Genomic DNA, 22,543 nt, shown 5'->3' with positions numbered 1-22,543 from the left:
TGTGAATCCATCCTAAACACCTCCTGGCTCCTCCAAATTCCATCTCTGAATTGCCCCTTTAAATAGTGGACCCGCTAACTTTCGAACGCATTTATTTGTACTGCCAAAATGGCCAACATGCTCCACCCTTTGTTTCTGATTGGTCCCCTTGGAGCATAAGCCACACCCTGAAGGTTCACAGCAATGTGTAACTGGAACTGCCCATCCCAAGGTCTCACTGACTTTGCAAATTGTAACTCAATCCACTTTGACTTCCTGAAGCGACAGAGGACAGAGCTCCCCAGAAGAATGTAAGGGCCAGCCAAAGTGCCTTACCGCAGTCCAAATGCATGCCTCCACCAACTGAAGTGCCTTACTCCAATCCAAGTACATCACTCCCCCAGTCGAAGTGCCTTAACCCAGCACAAGTGCATCCGATTTCCCCCCCCCCACCCCACCACAGATGAGGCAGGCATTGTGTATGGATTGTTAACAGGTTTATTGGTTATGGAGTGAATAGTGGCAGTGTCATGACCTGAATATCATCCACTCTAACGATGTCCCTTGTAGGGGGTTGGAAGAACATGATCTGTCTTCCCTGAGTTCCCTCTCTTCCCTCCGACCCCACCCCCCCCCCCCCACCCGTGCCCCTCTCTCTCTCCTCCCAGCCTCTCTCTCTCTTCCCCACCCCCCAGCCTCTCTCTCTCTTCTCCCCCCAACCTCTCCCTCTCCCCTAGCCACTCTCTCTCTCTCTCTCTCCCACCCCCACCCCCCAGCCTCTCACTCGCCATCACCCCCACCCCTGCTGCCATCGGGCCCACGCCGTCCGGGGAGGGGAGAGTCAGAGCCTCAGGTGCTGCTTCTGGCACCACGTGCATGGAATGATTTGTCAAAAAAAGTGCAGTACAAATAGTTAGTCCCGTATCTTTACTTCCAGGTTTTGCACACGTAATTCCCCCCTGCCCTGCTTGGAAACTGTATTTGCATTAACATCAGGTCTGCAGCGTGGGAAGAGGATATGGGCACATTGATGGACTGAAGGGTAGCATGCAATATCAATGCAAAGCAATCCTTTTAAGTTGAATTATGTACTGTATCCTTAACTAATGGAATTGGCATACATTGATCTATTGTGCAAACATTGTAGTCTCTATATTGACAAAAAGAAAACCAAACAATATTTTAATTTTTTTTTAAACTTTTTTCGAAAGAACAATTCCTTGCACTACATCTGAGCCTGTAGGAAATGTAGACATTCAACAGGAACGCTAATTGGAATATACCAACTGAGAATCTGTATTAGAGTGCCAGGTGTTGGAACAGATAAGGACAGATGCTGCGTATAAGCCTGATTGAAGCAGTAAGACATTCCAAATTCCATGATTTAACTAACTTTGCTCAACCGCATGTAACATTTCTCCAAATGTCAGCTATATTGGCGAGATACTTGATTGTTATCAGTGACAGATAGACAGTCAATGTTACAGACTAACACTTACAAACAGTACTAAGGAGCATGCCTGTGTTCCGAATGTTCTTGTTGGGTTTATTTCTAAGTGAATGAATTGGGTTCACATCATAGTACATATGTCCTGTGTAATTATAAACTACTTGTTGTAAATGTATTTCCTCAATGGCATATGATAGATTGACATATTCATTGACATAATCTTTTAAAGGAGATTACCTTGGAGAATTAACCCTAGAAGAGCTACACTTATTCTTCAAAGCAAATTATAATTATAACAAACCGAACTTTTGAGTTTGTTCCATGTGTTTGTTATTCCCTACATTTCTTTTAAATTAATTTTAATTACATAGTAGAAATCATTCTTCTGACTGTTGTAGCTGAAAATCTTAGAGGACAAATCTTAGAGAAGTAGGGAAGTATTAAAATAGAACCTTCAGCTACTCCTTGGTCCTAGTAGGTATTCTTAAAATGTCATGTACAAATCACCTGTCTTATGTATATGATTGCTTCAAAGTTAGTATTTCAGCATTTTGGGACTCAACTCTCACCAGGGAGCTGCTCAGACAACATTAGCTATAGGAGCACCAACCAGTAGATCTACAGGGAATGTAGAAATCAGCATTCGGGTCAGGAAAATTCACCACTAATTGGGAGCTTTAATTACTTGGAGGCATTAGCCGATTCATTTTGTTGGACTCAACACAGTCCTATTTAAATAGCCCTGACCCTGGAAGGTTTGGCAGGGTCAGGCATCCTCCATTACAATGTGTACTAATGATGCTGTACTCTGTTCCTGCATATTCCACAAATATTGCAGCCAATTCACCTCAACCTGTAGCTAAACTTTTACAATGTTATTCTCCTTTAACCTCAAATTTACTCTTTAATAAGTCTAATCTATCCTGTTTCCCATTAATGGGATTTATGTTCTCTATGAAAATGTGTTATTAAATTTACATATTTTAAATAAAGTGGGTATACTGCTCATCTTGATGCTTGCATTAGCAGATAGCTAGTGTTGCTGCCAGGGCAGAAGGATTCAGGATACTGTTGTCTAACATGATGTTCTAATTAGCCTGTGGTCCTATTGGATTCATTAGTATCTAGGACTGTGTTTATGGGCTCTGAGCTTTGACTCAAGGAGCAGTTGATTTGCTAAACTAGTCATTGCATGCTGTCGTCAGCTTAAAATCTTTAAGATAAATTCTTAAGTTAGCAGTATACTTTGCATTTCGGACAACTGATTAGTCCCCAGCATTTAACAATGCATTGCAAAATCTCAGCTTGTATTTTATTGCTGGAATTATAGTGCTGCCATCTCTTCTTATGAACTGTTTCACCGAGTGATTTCATGAGTTCTACTAATTATACGAGAAGGCTGTTTTGAAAGAATCACCAGAATCAGAGTACATTGAAAATTCACAACCTTCTCTCATTTACAGTGGGGTGGGTGGAGATACCTAAGCATGCTGGAGAAAAAAACAATATATTTTTCTACTTTTTAACACTAGTATTTTATTACAAATACTTATAGACCTCCCATGATATTATTAGTGGATAGTCTGGGCATAGACCCAGGAGTAGAGCAGTCCGGTGGGAAAGGGACCATTCTTTGGTGCATCTACTTTAGTTTAGCTTTTCCAGTGTTTCATCATTTTCATTAAACATAGACTACTATTTTGCCTTCCTTCCACAGAAACATTAGAAACTCTACAGTAATCCACTAGTACCAATTTATTCACCAACTATTCCTATACTTTCATAAACATTTCCATTTCTCCAGAACTATTGACTTTCCAACTGTTGAAGTATGATCCGACTAATTGATTATAAGATGGTTCCTCCTTAGTATTCTTATCCCAAACGCATTTTTTTTTCACAGCTCAAGCTTACAAGTAACAAATCATAGAATGACACAACACAGGAGGACATTTAGCCCATTGTGCCTGTTCCGCTCTTTGGAAGAGCTATCCAATTAATCCCACTCCGCTGCTCTTTCCCAATAGCCCTGTAATTTTTTTCTCTTCAAGCATTTATTCAATTCTCTTTTTAAAGTTACTATTGAATCTGCTTCCAGCACCCTTTCAGGCAGTGCATTCGAGATCACAACAACTCTCTGTGTAAAAAAAAAATGTTTCCTCATGTCGCCCCTGTTTATTTTTACCAATCATCTTAAATCTGTGTCCTCTGGTTATCAACCCTTCTGTCACTGGAAACAGTTTCTCCTTATTTATTCTATCAAAACCATTCATGATTTTGAATACCTCTATCGAATTTTCTCTTAACCTTCTCTGCTGTAAGGAAAACAACCTCAGCTTTTCCAGTCTTTTCACACAACTAAGACCCTCATCCCTGGTACCATTCTAGTAAACCTCTTCTGCACCCTCTCTAAAGTCTTGTCAATAATTGCTGGCCTTGCCAGCAACGCTCACATCCCATGAATAAATACAAAAAAAAATCCTTCCTAAAGTGTGGTGCGCAGAATTGAACAAAGTACTTCAGCTGAGGCCTCACCAATGTTTTGTAAGGTTTAGCATAAATTCCTTGCTAAAGCCAAGGATCCCATATGCTTTCTTAACACCTTGTCCTGCCACCTTGAAAGATTTGTGTGCACACACCCCCAGCTCACTATGTTCCGGCAACCCCTTTAAAATTGTTCCATTTAGTTTGTATGGCCTCTCCTTATTCACTGTGTTTCAATGCAGTGATGAACAATCAGATTAGTTAATAAATCAGATTTCCTGCAGCTATAGGTTGTATATGCAAGGAAGGCTGGGAAGCATCGTGAATGTGCATATGTAGAAGCCAGGAACATCTTGTCACTGTGCATGCATAGGAGCTGGGAAAGTGATTGCACATTCGAGTCACTGAGGAGCAAAAAAGGCAACAGAAAGGGACATTGAGCTTTGGGTGTCACATGTAAGAGAAAAGATAGCCATCGGTGGCTAACTAAAGAAATAAAGGACGGTATCCAAATAAAAACAAGGGCACACAAAGTGGCCAAAACTAGTGGGAGGACAGAAGATTGGGAAGCTTTTAAAAGCCAGCAAAGAACGACTAAAAAAATTATTAAGAAGGGGAAGATAGACTATGAAAGTAAACTAGTACAAAATATAAAAACAGATAGCAAGAGTTTCTATCGGTATATAAAAAGGAAAAGAGTGGCTAAAGTAAATGTTGGTCCCTTAGAGGACAAGACCAGGGAATTAGTAATGGGAAACATGGAGATGGTAAAAACTCTGAACAAATATTTTGTATCAGCCTTTACGGTAGAGGACACTAACAATATTCCAACAGTGTATAGTCAAGGGTCTATAGTGGGGAAGAACTTAACACAATCACAATCACTAAGGAGGTGGTACTCAGTAAGATAATGGGACTAAAGGCAGATAAATCCCCTGGGCCTAATGGCTTGCATGCTAGGGTCTTACGAGAAGTAGTGGCAGGGATTGTGGATGCATTGGTTGTAATTTACGAAAATTCCCTGGATTCTGGGGAGGTCCCAGCAGATCGGAAAACTGTAAATGTAACGCCCCTATTTAAAAAAGGAGGCAGACAAAAAGCAGGAAACTATAGACCAATTAGCCTAACATCTGTGGTTGGGAAAATGTTGGAGTCCATTCTTAAAGAAGCAGTAGCAGGACATTTGGAAAAGCAAAATTCGGTCAGGCAGAGTCAGCATGGATTTATGAAGGGGAAGTCATGTTTGACAAATTTGTTGGAGTTCTTTGAGGATGTAATGAACAGGGTGGATAAAGGGGAACCAGTGGATATGGTGTATTTGGACTTCCAGAAGGAATTTGACAAGGTGCCACATAAAAGGTTACTGCATAAGATAAAAGTTCATGGGTTGAGGGTAATATATTAGCATGGATAGAGGATTAACTAACTAACAGAAAACAGAGAGTCGGGATAAATGGTTCATTCTCTGGTTGGCAACCAGTAACTAGTGGGGTGCCGCAGGGATCAGTGCTGGGACCCCAACTATTTACAATCTATATTAACGACTTGGAAGAAGGGACTGATTGTAACGTAGCCAAGTTTGCTGATGATACAAAGATGGGAAGAAAAGCAATGTGTGAGGAGGACACAAAAAATCTGCAAAAGGACATAGACAGGCTAAGTGAGTAAGTAAAAATTTGGCAGATGGAGTATAATGTTGGAAAGTGTGAGGTCATACACTTTGGCAGAAAAAAAATCAAAGAGCAAGTTATTATTTAAATGGAGAAAGATTGCAAAGTGCCACAATACAGCGGGACCTGGGGGTACTTGTGCATGAAACACAAAAGGATAGTATGCAGGAACAGCAAGTGATCAGGAAGGCCAGTGGTATCTTGGCCTTTATTGCAATGGGGATGGAGTATAAAAGCGGGGAAGTCTTGCTACAGCTTTATCAGGTATTGGTGAGGCCACACTTGGAATACTGCGTGCAGTTTTGGTTTCCATATTTATGAAAGGATATACTTGCTTTGGAGACAGTTCAGAGAAGGTTCACTAGGTTGATTCAAGAGATGAGGGGGTTGACTTATGCGGAAAGGTTGAGTAGTTTGGGCCTCTACTCATTGGAATTCAGAAGAATGAGAGGTGATCGTATCAAAACATAGAAGATTATGAGGGAGCTTGACAAGTGGATACAGAGAGGATGTTTCCACTAAGGAGGAAGACTAGAACTAGAGGGCATGATCTTAGAATAAGGGGCCACCCATTTAAAACAGAGATGAGAATAAATTTCTTCTCTCAGAGGGTTGTTAATCTGTGGAATCCACTGCCTCAGAGAGCTGTGGAAGCTGGGACATTGAATAAATTCAAGACAGAAATAGACTGTTTCTTAAACGATAAAGGGATAAGGGGTTATGGGGAGCAGGCGGGGAAGTGGAGCTGAGTCCATGATCAGATCAGCCATGATCTTATTGAATGGCAGAGCAGGCTCGAGGGGCTGTATGGCCTACTCCTGTTCCTAGTTCTTATGTTCTTAAGTAAGATGACACAGAAAACCTCATAAACAAATCTCTGGGAAGGAAGCACAAAGCAAGCCCAAGGTTCTTGAAAGAGAAGAACCATTTTAGAAGAAACATATTGTAGATGGGAAAGTAAGGGCTAGAAATTCGGTGTCGCCTGCTTTGAGGCGGTGATGTTGTTAGGGTGCTACCATTAACGCCGGGCAATGTCTACTCCCTCAAAGTAGGATATCCAGTTGTATCACCCCAAGAGTAAAGTGGAGCGCTAAGGGAAGCGGTGCACAATCCTCTTAGGGTGCGAAAGGCCCATCATGGGGCAACAGCACTTCTCAACTTGAAGCGCTAGAATACCTTCATCCTAGCGCCTAAAGAGGAGGTGAGCTCGACCATGTGAAACCTGCAAAATATGGAAGGGATTGTTAAAAATTTGACTCTCAACACTTACCTCTTCATTCCCTGCGTTATTGCCCGGGATCCTCTGTGCACCATCGGCTTCCCCTGTCAAGAGTAGCGGCAGGTGAAAGCAGTCACTTTTGGAAACGCATCAAAAAGGGGCCGTTGCACACTAGGGTGCGCAGCGCTAAATTATAGCGCCACCGCTAAAGCACCAGTGAAGTTCGCAGCAGGCTGTCATTGCGCGGCACTCGGGCGGTAGGTGTTTAGCGGCCCCTTGAACGCACGCAGCTTTCATAACTGTCATGTATGTAACCACAATGTAACATCACTGTATTACTGTATACACTCAACCTAGATGCACACCTTGACCACAAGGGGTGAACTTTTGGGAGACACTCCTTACCTGATCACTCAGGTATAAAAAGGGAGGTCCCACGCAGGGTGACTGTCTTTGGAGTCCTGTGAATAAAGAGTTCAGGTCACAGTGACCTTATCCCCAGAATGTGCCTCGTGTGGTTTCATACTGTAGAGTAAGGACTTTACAATAGCAAGATAGATAAGTTGACAGCACAAATAGAAATAAATGGGTATGATCTGATAGCCATTACAGAGACGAGGTTGCAAGCTGACCGAGACTGGGAACTGAATATTCAGGGGTATTTGACAATTTGGAAGGATAGATAGAAAGGAAAAGGAGGTGGGGTAGCTCTGTTAATAAAGGATATCAGTGCAGTAGTAGGATAAAGAAAAAAAAGGAGAATTATGACAGACACTGCGGGCTAAATATTACAGAATCTCTGGAGGAGTATAGAAATTGCAGGGGTCAAATTACAAAGGATATTAGGAAAGCAAAGAGAGAGCATGAAAAATTCTTGGCAAGTAAAATCAAGGAAAGAGTGATCGTGGCATGGTTGAATTTCAAAATCAGTTGGAGGGTGAGAAAGTTGTGTTTCAAACCAGCATCCTGACCTTAAATAAAGATGACTACAAAGGTATGAAGGCAGAATTGGTAAATAGATTAAAGTGTAAAATGGTTGATGAGCAGTGGCAGACATTTAAGGAGATATTGCATAATGCTCAGCAAAGATTTATTCCAGAGAAATAAAGATTCTAAGAGAAAGGATGAACCATCCCTGACTAACTAAAGAAGTAAAACTGGTATCAAATTGAAAACGAAGGCATACAATGTTGGAAGGACAGTGGAATGCCAGAGGATTGGGAATTTTTAAGAAAACAGCAAAGGACAACTAAAAAAAAAATGGATTAGGAGAGTAAACTGGCAAGAAATATAATAACAGATAGTAAGAGCTTCTACAGGTATATAAAAAAGAAGAGACTAGCTAAAGTAAACATTGGTCCCTTAGAGGATGAGACTGGGGAATTAATAATGGGAAACGGGGAAATGGCAGAGACTTTGAACAAATATTTTGTATCGGTCTTCACTGTAGAATTCACTAAAAACATGCCAATAATAGATAATCAAGGGGCTATAGGGAGGGAGGGAACTTGAAACAATCACTATTACTAAAGTAAGATAATGGGACTAAAGGTGGACAGTTCCCCTGGACCTGATGGCCTGCATGCTAGGGTCTTAAATGAAGTGGCTGCAGAGATAGTGGATATATTGGTTGTAATCTACCAAAATTCCCTGGATTCTGGAGAGAAATCCGTAAATGTAATGCCCCTATTTATATAGGAGGGAGATGGAAAGCAGGAAACTAGACCAGTTAGCCTAACATCTGTCACTGGGAAAATGCTGAACTCCATGATTAAGGAAGTAGTATCAGGACATTTGGAAAAGCATAATACAATCAAGTAGAGTCAACATAGTTTTAAGAAAAGGGAAATCATGTTTGACACATTTGCTGGAGTTCTTTGAGGATGTAATGAGTAGGGTGGGTAAGGGGGTACCAGTGGATGTGTGTTTGGATTTCCAGAAGACATTCGATAAGGTGCCACACAAAAGGTTACTGCACAAGATAAAAGCGCACGAGATTGGGGGTAATATATTAGCATGGATAGAGGATTGGCTAACTAAAAGAAAACAGAGAATTGGGATGAATGGCTAATTTTCCAGTTGGGAAACAGTAACTAGTGGGGTGCCACACGGATCGGTGCTGGGACCACAACTATTTACAATCTATATTAATGACTTGGATGAAGGGATCAAGTGTCATTTGGCCAAGTTTGCTGATTATACAAAGATGGGTGGGAAAGCAAGTTGTGAGGAGGACATAGAATCTGCAAAGGGATATAGACAGGCTAAGTGAGTGGGTAAACATTTGACAGATAGAGTATAATGTGGGAAAGTGTGAGGTTATCCACTTTGGCAGGAAAAATATATATTATTTAAATAGAGAGAGATTTCAAAATGCTGCAGTACAGAGGAATCTGGGGGTCCTTGTGCATGAAACACAAAAAGTTAGTATGCAGATAGAGCAAGTAATCAAGAAGGCCAAATGGAATGTTGGTCTTTATTGCAAGGGGGATGGAGTATAAAAGTAGAGAAGTCCTGCTACAACTGTACAGGGTTTTGGTGAGACCACACCTGCAGTACTGTGTACAGTTTTGGTCTCCTTATTTAAGGAGGGATATTCTTAAATCCTTAGTTCAGAGAAGGTTCACTAGGTTTATTCTTGAGATGAATGGGCTGATTTATGAAGATAGGTTGGGCCTATACTCATTGGAGTTTAGAAGAATGAGAGATGGTCTTATTGAAACATATAAAAAACTGAGGGTAGATGCAGTGAGGATGTTTCCACTCGTGGGGGAATCTAGAACTGGAGGGGCATAGTTTAAGAATAAGAACTGAGATGAGGAGGAATTTCTTGTAAATCTTTGGAATTCTCTGCCCCAGAGAGCTGTGGAGGCTGGGTCATTGAATATATTTAAGGTGGGGATAGACAGAGTTTTGAATGATAAGGGAGTGAAGGGTTATGGGGAGCGGGCAGCGAAGTGGAGTTGGGCCCCAAGATCAGATCAGCCATGATATTAAATGGTGGAGCAGGCTCGAGGGGCCAAATAGCCTACTCCTGCTCCTGCTCCTATTTCTTATATTCTTAGCTCCCCTCTCTGGCGCTAATTGTGGCACTGAAAATCCAAATTTCCTCCCCTAAGTCTTTTGTTGCAGAAATTTTCAATTTTTATTTTGTTAACTTATAAATTTTATTTTTAATGGTATATTGCTGGGTGGGTGGGGAACTAATATGGCCAAAGAACTTTGAAGGAAAAATCAGGGATTTGATTGGTTGTTCATAGGTTCAATTTAGTGAATGAAAAGAAAAAATTCTTGATCACATCCTCACATCCAATGAATTACTTTTTTGAATTATGGTCATTGTTGCTATATAGACACAGAGCAAAATCCCACAAACAGCAAAGTAAATTAATAGCCAGTTGAAATATCTTTGATGGGATTGGTTGAAAGCGGATTGTCAGCCAGGAAATGAGGAGAGGTCCATGCTCTTCGTTGAATAGTGGCATGAGATTTTTTGTGTTCACCAGAACAGTTAGTCATAGCCTTTGTTTAACATCTCATCTGGATGATTGCACCTCTGATGATCCATCTAACTCTCGGTACTGCACTGAAGTGCAAGTCATGGAATAGACTAGTACTGCACAGTGGAAGGCCATTTTCAGTCCAGCGAGTCTGCGTCGGCTCTTTCGAAAAGTCTAAATTATATGTTTGGGTTTTGGAGTGAGATTTACCTTCTGAAAACCATAACTTTCTGATTCCGAGATAAAAATGCTACCACTGAGCCAAGCTGACACTTTTACAATTTTAGACACTTTTAAAATGATAATTTTCTCATAGATAACAGAATAGAAATTTTGATCAAGTGTGGGTGATACTGTGGCATAGTTCCAGCAGGGTTGGGGGGCAAAATTTTGGTAGGAGAACATACCTGCCAGGTTTCTGCCCCGCGCAAACTCTACAATAAATTGTGCTCTGGAGAGGGTGCATGCTTTTTGAGACCAACCCCCATTACATTGATAGCTAACTTTCAGGGGTGGAGGGGTGGTGGGAGGAAGGTGTTGTCTGTGACTTTTCCCAGGCTATTCTTGGAATTCCACCAAGGTAGGCCCAGTGGAACCTATGTGTGCTAGGAGCATATGTGGATACCTTTTCTGGACCTCTTGTGAAGGCTTCACCTACCAAGAAAATGTCATTAGTGATAATCCCTCTAGGATCACTAATCTTAAAAAAGAAGCCCTTGTGTTCCCTGAGAGAATGAAGACATTATGTGTTCCATTTTTTCTTTGGCCTAAATCAGGCCTTCTTGAAGTGGCAAAGGTATATGTCTCAGTTCTGTCTCCTCTGTTGTACCAGTACAGGCCTGAGCTCCTACCCTGAATATTTAATCTATCCCGTTCCCAGGATTTGAGACAGGTAAATAACAGACCAAGCAGCAGGTGGAAATTATGCCCACCCTATAGGGATAAATTTACATAATGAATTAAATTCGCTGTGATATACAATGTGGTCCCTATGCTATTGGGACCACGGAAATGTAATTAGTGGAAATCAACTATCCAGGTTTGAAAAAAGAGAGAAGCAGGTAAAAATATATATTGTGGATGTTTTGTTTAACCATCTTGGGGGTTGGTGGAGAGGGGTGGTGGGCTTAAGATATTTTTCAGCTTTTTAAATAATGGGTAACATCATGATAGAACAAATCTGTGGAAGAAATATATTTGCTAGGGTTTCTATTTCTAGATGTTCTTGTAGTTGTCAGCAGGAATATTGTTCTGGCTTTTAATGTGACTGCTTTGTTGTCAGTATGCATATTTTCAATAGCACTGATGGATTATAGTTACTTATATCAGAAAGCAACACATTAATACTGTGAACATTTTCCATACTGAAAATACATTCATCACTAAACTTCAAACTATGATTGAAAGCATTTCAGAAGTCAAGAATGGTGAAGGTTTCTTATTTTGTATGAACTGACAGAGAACTAAGATTTTATTTTTAATTCAGTGTTAGCACAGGTTTGAAAATGTTCTTTTGTCTGAACAAGATTAAAGGCTAGTGAGCCAACTCTAGTCATTTGGGATCTATGCAGCTATACTTTTGCAAACCGCAAGGGAGCGTGAGAAGTGTGATGATTTGACAAACCTGAATTAGATTAAGAACACAAGAAATAGGAGCAGGAGTAGGCCATTTGCCCCCTCGAGCCTGCTCCGCCATTTAATAAGATCATAGTTGCATCAAATCATGGACTCAGTTCCACTTCCCTGCCCACTCCCCATAACCCTTTATTCCCTTATCGCTCAAAAATCTGTCTATCTCTGCCTTAAATATATTCAAAGACCCAGCCTCCACAGCTCTCTGGGGCAGTGAATTCCACATATTTACAACTCTCAGAGAAGAAATTCCCCCTCATCTCAGTTTTAAATGGGCGGCCCCTTATTCTGAGATTATGCCCCCTAGTTTTAGTTTCCCTCATGAGTGGAAATATACTCTCTGCATTCATCTTGTCCAGCCCTCTCATTATCTTATATATTTCGATAAGATCACCTCTCATTCTTCTGAACTCCAGTATAGACCCAACCTACTCAAGCTATCTTCATAAGTCAACCCCCTCATCTCCGGAATCAACCTAGTGAATCTTCTCTGAACAGCCTCCAATGCAAGTATATCCTTTCTTAAATACGGAGACCAAAACTGCACGTTAAAGTACAGAAGTGTAAGTATTATAATTAATGTTGTGTTTGTGACCCTTTATCTTGTATAGACAGCGGTGACAGCTCACTTTATACAAGTCATCAAATTCTGGCCAGCCAACCTCTGATTGACCGAGAACTGGTCAAACCGCAGAACCTTTCATCAATTTACATTTACTTCTGCCATGAAATGAAAGGCAGCAACAGGGAAAATTACACATTTAATTAATAGAAAACAGGTATACCCAGCACCTGTATAGTGAGAGACATGGATTTATCTACCTATTAACATACTAGGCATTAACTCACTCAGCTCTCATTGTACCATATTTAACATGTCTATACCCTATCTCCTCATAAAACCACAGCTTGTAAAACACACTCAAACAGAATGACTAAGTTTTGTTACTGTTATTTGGTGAACGTGAAAAATAACTTGTCAAAATGAATGGTAGTATTTTTACCAGGGCTCCAAGGGTTAGAATATGAGGAGAGATTACATAAACTAGGCTTCTATTCCTATGTATATATGTTATGATGTTTTAATTTCATCATAGGAACTTAGGAACAGGAGTAGGCCATTCCGCCCCTCAAACCTGTTTCACCATTCAATGAGATCATGGCTGATTTGTTTCTTAACTCCATCCACCTGCCTTGGCTCTTTATTCTTTTATACCCTTGGCTAGCAACAATCTATCGATCTCAGATTTAAAATTATTATTTGAGCTCTCATCTACTGCTTTTTTTGTGGAAGAGAGTTTCACATTTCTACCACCTTTTGCATGATGTGTTTCCTAACTTCTCTCCTGAATGGCCTGGCTCTGATTTTAAGGTTATGTCCCCTTGTCCTCGGCTCCCCTACCAGTGGGAAAAGTTTCTCTCTCTCTACACTCTCTCTCTCCCAAAAACCTCAATCAAATCACCCATTAATCATCTATATTCGAGGCAATACAAGCCTAGTTCATGTAATCTCTCCTCATAATCTAACCCTTGGAGCTCTGGTAACATTCTGGTGAATCTGCACTACATTCCTTCCAAAGCCACCATATCCTTTCTAAGGTGTGGTGCCCAGTACACAGTATTCCAGATGTGGTCTAACCAGGGCTTGTACAGCTGTAGCAAAACTTTCTCTCCTTTATTATTCGAGCCATCTAGTTATAAAGGCTAACATTCCATTAGCCGTTTGGATTATTTTTTGTACCTGACTACATTTTAGTGATCTGTGTACATGGACAACTTTGGACCTCTTTTTTCACCATTTAAATACAGGGTAATACCATTTGAATATATATTCAAATTCAGATTTAGATATCAAAGCGAGCTGCTGTGGCAGTGTAGTATATGATGTGCATGATGTAGTCTACATGGATTTTAGCAAGGCTTTTGACACGGTCCCACTTGGCAGACTGGTCAGAAAACTAATGGGATCAAAAGGAAAGTGGCAAACTGGATCCAAAATTAGCTCAATGACAGGAAGCAAAGGGTAATGGTTGACGGGTGTGTTTGTGACTGGAAGGCTGTTTCCGGTGCGGTTCCGCAGGTCTCAGTACAAGATCCCTTTGCCTTTTTGTGGTATATATCCCTGTAAGATTTAGGATCACAGGTCGCACACAGATACCTAAAGGGTCTTAGGAGTTAAAAGGCATTTTATTAAGGGAGCGATTGTTCAAATATTGTCAAACACAATACACAATCAGGATAGACATAGTAGATATACAACTGTGACAAGTAGCTGTTATTAGTCCCAATTGGACAGACAGCTGGTGGTACGAACAGTTCTTATCTCCATTGTCTGCCCTGAAATGCCTTCTGGGTCTTTTATTCTCTTTTTAGAGGTGGACCTGGAGTAGGATATTTAACCTATGATATGTCGGGTTTTTTGTCTGGGTGAAATCCTCCTCTTCACATCCTCCCAAAGTTGGAGTCAGACATGCCATTCTTGGCCTTCAGATGTTTGGAGCTGCCTGTTATCAGTTATTTGAGTTCACGCTATTTAAGTTGCTTTAGCTATTGTATCCTGGAATGAATCCTTCACCAGTCTGAAGAGGTTTTTTGGTCTCAAGTTATTTCTTCCGATCCATGATTTCTTACACACTGATCTAGACTTCAATGTAGGGAGCATGACTAAGAATAAATGGTAGGATTCTGACAAGTGTAGAGGAACAGAGGGACCTTGGATTGCATGTCCACAGATCACTGAAGGTAGTCGTACAGGTAGATAAGGTGCTTAAGAAGACATGCAGGATGCTTTCCTTTATTAGCCGAGGTGTAGAATATAAGAGCAGGGAGGTTATGCTCGAACTGTATAAAACATTAGTTTCTTCTTAGGATTAGGCCACAGCTAGAGTACTGCTTGCAGTTGCCAGGACTGGAGAATATTAGCTTTGAGGAAAGATTGGATAGGTTAGGGTTGTTTTCTTTGGAACAGAGGAGGCTGAGGGGAGACTTAATTGAGGTGTATAAAATGATGAGGAGCCTAAATAGAGTGGATAGGTTGGGCCTATTTCCCTGAGCAGAGGTCACTAACCAGGGGGCATAGATTTAAAGTAATTGGCAGAAGGATTACAGGGTAGTTGAGGAGAACTTTTTACACCCAGAGTGTAATGGGGGTCTGGAGCTCACTGGCTGAAAGGGTGGTAGAGGCAGAAAACCTCATCCCATTTAAAAAGTACTTGGATATGCACTTGAAATGTCAGAACCTACAGGGCTACAGACCAAGAGCTGGAAAGTGGGATTAGGCTGGATAGCTCTTTCGGCTGGTACACACACGATGGGCCAAATGGTCTCCTTCTGTGCTGTAAATGTCAATGATTCTTTCAGCCTAGTTGTTTCTGCCCATAATGAACTGCTTTTACAACTGCACTTTTGTAAGGATTTTATAGGATATTGGATAGTATTCTTCTTTGTTGCTATTGAGTCAGTCAAGTGCAAATGTGACATTCGACTTTGCATATGTGACCCTTTCCAGTGTGATGTATTTACATTCATGAGAGCCAACAATGTCAATTTGCATTGACAATATTCATGTTTTGAAATGAGCTCTTTACTTAAAATACTGTTTCTTGAAATTATTCCATCTCCCGATGTACACGAGCAGATTAACTACATGCTTTCAGATCACATTCCAGGATGAACTATCTTTGGATCACCTTTGTAACCTGTTTAAATAATATGAAGATTTAAAAACAGAATGCTTTTCTGTTAATGTAACTGAAATGCAGGAACCAGGCAAAAAAAAAGAAAAAGAAATGCTATTTGGACAACCTCCTAGTATACTTGAAGCTCACCTTATTGTGCCATCAGCAAAATTTAAGAGCTGTGCAGATTATGAATGAGAGTATGCAGTTCTAATACATAATGTATTATGTTATTAAAGTTGATCTTTCAAGTCTCAATAGGAGGAACTGCCATTGATAAGCTGACAGCAGTCTAAAGAAGTATTGGTGAAATACTGTAAAACTCTGCTGATTACTGTGATGGGAACAGTGGCAGGAAGAACCCATGGAGATTTCTGTACCACAGCCCACAGAATCCCAAATGAATGGTAATTTTACAATAAACCGAGTCAGTCAATAGAAATATGTCAGGGTAGTACAACAGCTAGTATAGAAGTCTAACAATCCAAAGCTTCAAGAGTCTGACATAAACTATAAAGGAATAAAAGATGGTGTTAAAATGCTCTGCAAGGTCTTTCTCATGAGTATAGTAAAAGGCCGAATAGATGTATTACAGGTTAAATTCATCTATCATACGCTCCCAGTGGGCAACTTTACTCAAAGGATGTGTGGATCAGAGTTAGGGTTTCAATACTGTAGCAATAACCTATGCTCCCTTCAAGCGCAGCTCCCACGAGAAGCATGATTTATTGAATTTACCATAATACTTTATGAAAGAGATGTTCCAGGGGAAGATCAGAAACATAGAAACATAGAAAATAGGTGCAGGTGTAGGCCATTTGGCCCTTCATGCCTGCACCACCATTCAATAAGATCATGGCTGATCATTCACTTCAGTACCCCTTTCCTGCTTTCTCTCCATACCCCTTGATCCCTTTAGCTGTCAGGGCCATATCTAACTCCCTCTTGAATACATCTAATGAACTGGCATCAACAACTCTCTGCAGTAGGGAATTCCACAGGTTAACAACTCTCTAAGTGAAGAAGTTTCTCCTCATCTCGGTCCTAAATGGCTTACCCCTTATCCTTAGACTGTGACCCCTGGTTCTGGACTTCCCCAACATCGGGAACATTCTTCCTGCATCTAACCTGTCCAGTCACGTCAGAATTTTATGTTTCTATGAGATCCCCTTTCATTCTTCTAAACTCCAGTGAATACAGGCCCAGTCCATCCAGTCTCTCTTCATATGTCAGTCCTGCCATCCCAGGAATCAGTCTGGTGAACCTTCGCTGCACTCCCTCAATAGCAAGAATGTCCTTCCTCAGATTAGGAGACCAAAACTGAACACAATATTCCAGGTGAGGCCTCACCAAGGCCCTATACAACTGCAGTAAGACATCCCTGCTCCTATAGTCAAATCCCCTCGCTATGAAAGCCAACATAACATTTGCCTTCTTCACCGCCTGCTGTACCTGCATGCCAACTTTCAATGACTGATGTACCATGGCACCCAGGTCTCGTTGCACTCCCCTTTTCCTAATCTGCCGCCATTCAAATAATATTCTTTCATGTTTTTGACACCAAAGTGGATAACCTCACATTTATCCACACTATACTACATCTGCCATGCATTTGCCCACTCACCTAACCTATCCAAGTCACCCTGCAACCTCTTAGCAAGCTCCTCACAGCTCAAATCGCCACCCAGCTTAGTGCCATCTGCAAACTTGGAGATATTACACTCAATTCCTTCACTTAAATCATTGATGTATATTGTAAATAGCTGGGGTCCCAGCACTGAGCCCTGCGGGACTCCACTAGTCACTGCCTGCCATTCTGAAAAGGACCCGTTTATCCCGACTCTCTGCTTTCTGTCTGCCAACCAGTTCTCTATCCATGTGAATACATTACCCCCAATACCATGTGCTTTAATTTTGCACACTAATCTCTTGTGTGGGACCTTGTCAAAAGCCTTTTGAAAGTCCAAATACACCACATCCACTGGTTCTCTCTTGTCCACTCTACTTGTTACATCCTCAAAAGATTCCAGAATATTTGTCAAGCATGATTTCCCTTTCATAAATCCATGCTGACTTGAACTGATCCTGCCACTGCTTTCCAAATGCGCTGCTATTTCATCTTTAATAATTGATTCCAACATTTTCCCCACTACTGATGTCAGGCTAAGCAGTCTATAATTCCCCGTTTCCAAAAATTGTACTCATATAAGCATTACTTCAATAAGTTGTTCATTTTTTTTTAAATGGCAATGATTATAAGAGAGGAGTATCTCTTATTAAAATTACCTCCTCCCATCCCTCAATTATTTTATCATATTCTCTATTAACTTCATCTCAGGCTAAACATATATTTACGTTACCATGACAAAAACAACATTCACTCATTCTGCTCTTGTTGTAAATTTGTGTTGAAATGTTTTGGACATAGGAGGGATTATGTTGCCATCCTTATGCACCTGAGTTGTGTTCTCTGATCTGGCACATTGACATGAGTGTGGGAAAGACATGGCATTAACCAGACATGTTCTGAAGTAGGCCATGTGCACTATTCTCTGTTCACTCTGGGCATGCACAGAGACTGTACTGGCCCTGCTTACATTGATGACTTAAATTGGGGCACTTTCTATGGGAGTAATTTAATGGGTAAATACAATCATGACTCCACATACTTGAAGGTGCCTGGACCCATTAAGAGATGAATCACCATACTGCAAGGTCAGATTTGATCAGATTGCAGCTTCAATCCGACCTCCGATCGCCAGCAGAATCGGGGCTGAAGTATCTGTCCTCCCACACTGATCACCTTACACTTTCCTGCTGATTTTGTCAGTGTGTGAAATATATCATCATCCACGAGTCATTGAAACTTGACATAAGTTCAACTGAAAGCATTCCAAAAGTGCAGCTGTAGCTAGCAGAACACAGTCAAAAATTATGGAGCCACACTGAGATTAACAGTAATGAAAGATGCTGCCTGCTAAGGATACTGCAACTGGAAACATAACCTAAGTAACCAAATCAAAACCATTGTCAGCACAAAGAAGGTGTTGCTCACTTTAAGGGTGATGTTCAATTCAATCTGTGCATTCTTTAGCTTTTTGATTTTAAAATTGTGGTATCATCTCGTGAGACCAAACAAGAACTATTGCCAATTTTTTTTTAAACAGTACAGCAAAATATGAAAAGCTGCTAAAGTGTAAAAGGGTCGTGTACAAAAGAGCGGTAGCTCATTAGTACAGTGTTAGAATTCCTGTAGAGTGGCACAATGTGAATTTGAGCATGTGATCCCCATGTGCTGATTTACTGACCTCGCACGTCATCTTAGGTGGTGATGAACGGAAGCCAGCTGCTTCTTCAAAGGGATGGAACAAACAGTGAAGTGAGAACCACCACAGAGTACTCTCATGCACTCCTTACTAGCTGATTAGATAAAGCTGCAGGTACAAATTGGAAAAACAGACCTGGGAACCCAAGTCCGTTCTTTTTACTTGAAATCCATTATGGACTTTTAACATATAGCTGTGGCTCCTGGCAACTTGGGAAACAGTACCTGAATTAAGTACTTAAGTGTGGTTGCTTTAAAGAAAAACAGCACCAGTGAAGAACACAAAAGCAAAACACTGAGGATGCTGGAAATCTGAAATAAAAACAGAAAATGCTGGGACATATTCAACAGGCCAGGCAGCATCTGTAGAGAGAGAAACAGAGTTAACGGTTCAGGTTGATGACCTTTCGTCAGAACTAGAATAGTGAAGAATAGTCTATTGTATTTTTTGGGGTTAAAACATCACAAAACACAAAAAGACTGTTACAGTCTGCTCTACTCAGAATCTCTGGAATTCTCTACCCCAGAGGGCTGTGGAGGCTCAGTCTTTGAGTATATTCAAAACAGAGATCGCTAGATTGTTTGATATTAAGGGAATCAAGGGATGTGGGGATAGTGCAGAAAAGTGGAGTCGAGGTAGAAGATCAACCATGATTTAACTGAATGGCGGAGCAGGCTCGAGGGCCAAATGGCCTACTCCTGCTTCCTAATTCTTATGTTCTTACATGCCCATATGCGCGTGGAAAAGCTGTGGCATTAACCACACATGACCTGAAGCTGTTTAAGCACATTATTTCATATAAATTCTCTCTTCGAACAATGCAGTATATCATTAATTATCAGAATGCAGGAGACCTAACCCTGACAGAGAGTGAAAATTGTTAGATAATTGAGATCCCCCTGTACTTAGTCTGATACAACAGCGACACAATTCTACAGTCACAATTTTTGTAGGAGTTGGGAACAGGGGCATAATATAACCACCCAAAATGAACGGAGGTATTATGATGCGATGCAACATTTGTGCACTAGAAGGCTGAGCACAAGGAGCGTCTGTCTATGCGTCCAATGTTGCTCAGAGCATCAACATTTTTTTAAAAGGCATCCCTGCTGCAAACATTGAGAGCATGACAACCACCCTATTTAAAAACTGGCCACTTTTTTTTTTATTTGTTCAACACTTATTTTCCACTGCCCCAAACTGACACGGGAGTCCCAGTTATGCTGCGAATGACACAGATGCCTGTCAATAGTATGGAAATGCCTGCTCCTGAGATTCCCTCTTCTGACCCTGATCATTTTTCCAGCCTATCTGAAATTTATTATAGGGAAACCAGGTTTTCTTGGGAGCTTGTATTAGTCCAGGGTCTGCAACTTGTAGCTACAAGCTCTGGGGACTTGCTGCTGCAACAGAAAGTAATGGTCAGTATGTTGCAAAATTGCAAACGAGCTCCCTCAGTGCAAGGCTGCACACTTACTCCACTGGCATAGATCCCTTATCCAGTTCAGTCTCGATGCCCCTCTGCCACATTTTGGATGCTGGGGCCTAATGGGTGTTCACTACTTCAAACATTCATCAAACATTCCTGTGGTTCAAATAGCATGAAACACGATGGAAGCCATTTGCAATCTGCATGCTACTATATTGGCAAGAAGAGATTCCAATGTTACAATAGGCACATGGAGAGCAGGTGGGGGTGCAGCATAGTTTGATTTCTACTTGAGCTGATCCACCGTAAAATCAACAGTGGGGAGGGGGCGAGACGAGGCAGAAAACCTTATTCACTGAAGGGAACTCCTATCGATAAATTCCTCTCAATGCTGGAGCCAGGAATGGTGCTGCCTTTCTTCTGGATACAGATTTAGATTTAGTTTTTGTTTGACTCTGGGGGACCAAACAAGATAACATTTACAATATCTGAATAGGGAATAAGTGTAATCTTCCACTGGAGAATGGAATTTTGAATTATTTATTTATTTATTGATAGCAATCTGTTACTCTGAAATGTTATTCTGCAATATGCTACACGTGCATAGAATGTACAGAATTTGACTTATCTCAGTTACAATGTAATGAAAGTACCACTGATACCTTCTGGTACGTCGTTTAGGGAGAGGAAAGCGAGAAAAAGGAAAGACTGACCTGACAAAGATAGAATATAGTAACGTATTACTCTATCATATTACTGGCGTTATTTTCTATAAATATTTTAAGAAGCATACACCAAGAACAGTGTAGAAACAATTTCATTATTGATTGATGTGTGTTTGCACACAGAAACAAAAATAATGAGAAAGTAAAGACTAAAATGTAAAATATGTACAGAAAAGTCTGATCAGTATTTGGAAACAGTGACATTTTTATAATTAGGCAGCTCCCACTTTAAAGGGGCACGAGCTTCATGGAAACTGGCAATCCCATTGCTTGTTGGCAAAACACAATATGGTGATGTAAATTGAATTGAAACGCATCATCAGGTCACATGTTATCCAGTGAAAATCATAAACTACCTTTCTAACTGTTGTCCCTTCCAAGGCGAAGCGGTTTGTAAAAAAAAAAAGATTCAAAAAGACAATATCCCTTCATAAAATGTTGCAGAAATCAAATAAGTATTCTGGGGTTTTTTTTTGCTTAAAGGAATTTTTCTGCTCTTTTCCAGGTGGTTCTTCCCGATGGCCCTCACCACAGTGTGAATGTGGCTGCCGAAATGATAAAAGTGAAAAGGATGGAGAAAGTGTAACGTCCTGCAATGAACTGTCCACGTCGAGCTGTGACAGTCAGTCTGAGGCCAGCTCCCCACAGGAGACTGTGATCTGCGGTCCAGTGACCCGGCAACCCAACATTCAGACACTGGACCGGCCCGGCAAGAAAGGGCCAGTGCAGCAAGTACAGCAGAGCGAATTCCGCAGGAAAAGTGATCTCTTAAGGACACTCACCAGTGGATCCCGTGAATCCAATACGTGCAAAAAGAAAGTCAAAGAGAAACTCACAATTGAAGAAGAGTTAGAGAAATGCATCCAAGATTTTCTAAAAATTAAAATACCTGACAGATTCCCAGAGCGAAAATATCCATGGCAACTAGAACTGCTGCGGAAATACCATCTATAGAGTACAAGCTAGGTCCTTGCACGGACTGCTCCCGAGCATGGACTACCCTCCCTTCTATGCTTCTTGGCTCTCCTGGGCTCCGAGTCTTCCCTGCTCCCAGGTTATGACTACTCCCTACTCCGCAGTGCTCTTGGGCTCTCACTGTTCTCTGTTTCCTGCTTTGGGCTTTGACAGTTCCTGGATACTTTTGGGTCTTGACTGCTCCCTGCTCTCATCTTCAACTGCTTCTGGGCAGGTTTGGTACCTTTTACTAAGTCCTGAACCAAACAAGGACAAAGTAATGGATGGGAACATTACTTGAGGTCGAATCATTTATTTGCTGCTGATCAAAATTCATTGGAAACCTTAATCATTAGTGTCTCCTGATCATAAAACATACCAAGAAAGTGAGAAAATAGAACTTGTGGTGTCAGGGTCACATTTTACAAATTTTCCGATGCCTCACTCGAAAAGGAAGCAGATTGTCTGGTCCAAAAACGGACAGGTGCTAATCCTGCT

The 22,543-nt window shown here is 41.0% G+C and overlaps 1 protein-coding gene across 1 annotated transcript in view; it reads left to right on the top strand.

Annotated features, from left to right (window-relative positions):
* The window catches only part of LOC139262068 (BTB/POZ domain-containing protein KCTD16-like), a 368,918-nt gene extending 346,832 nt beyond the window's left edge, over positions 1 to 22,086 (top strand). Inside the window, exon 2 of the mRNA XM_070877224.1 lies at positions 21,597 to 22,086. Within this exon, the coding sequence (XP_070733325.1) occupies positions 21,597 to 22,045 (449 nt within the window). The 3' untranslated portion in view covers positions 22,046 to 22,086. The remainder of the gene's footprint in view (positions 1 to 21,596) is intronic.
* The last annotated feature ends 457 nt before the right edge of the window (positions 22,087 to 22,543 follow it).

The sequence above is a fragment of the Pristiophorus japonicus genome, chromosome 4 (assembly GCF_044704955.1).
Source record: "Pristiophorus japonicus isolate sPriJap1 chromosome 4, sPriJap1.hap1, whole genome shotgun sequence".
Taxonomy (NCBI): Eukaryota; Metazoa; Chordata; class Chondrichthyes; family Pristiophoridae; genus Pristiophorus; species Pristiophorus japonicus.
This window is presented reverse-complemented; position numbering and strand designations above follow the sequence as displayed.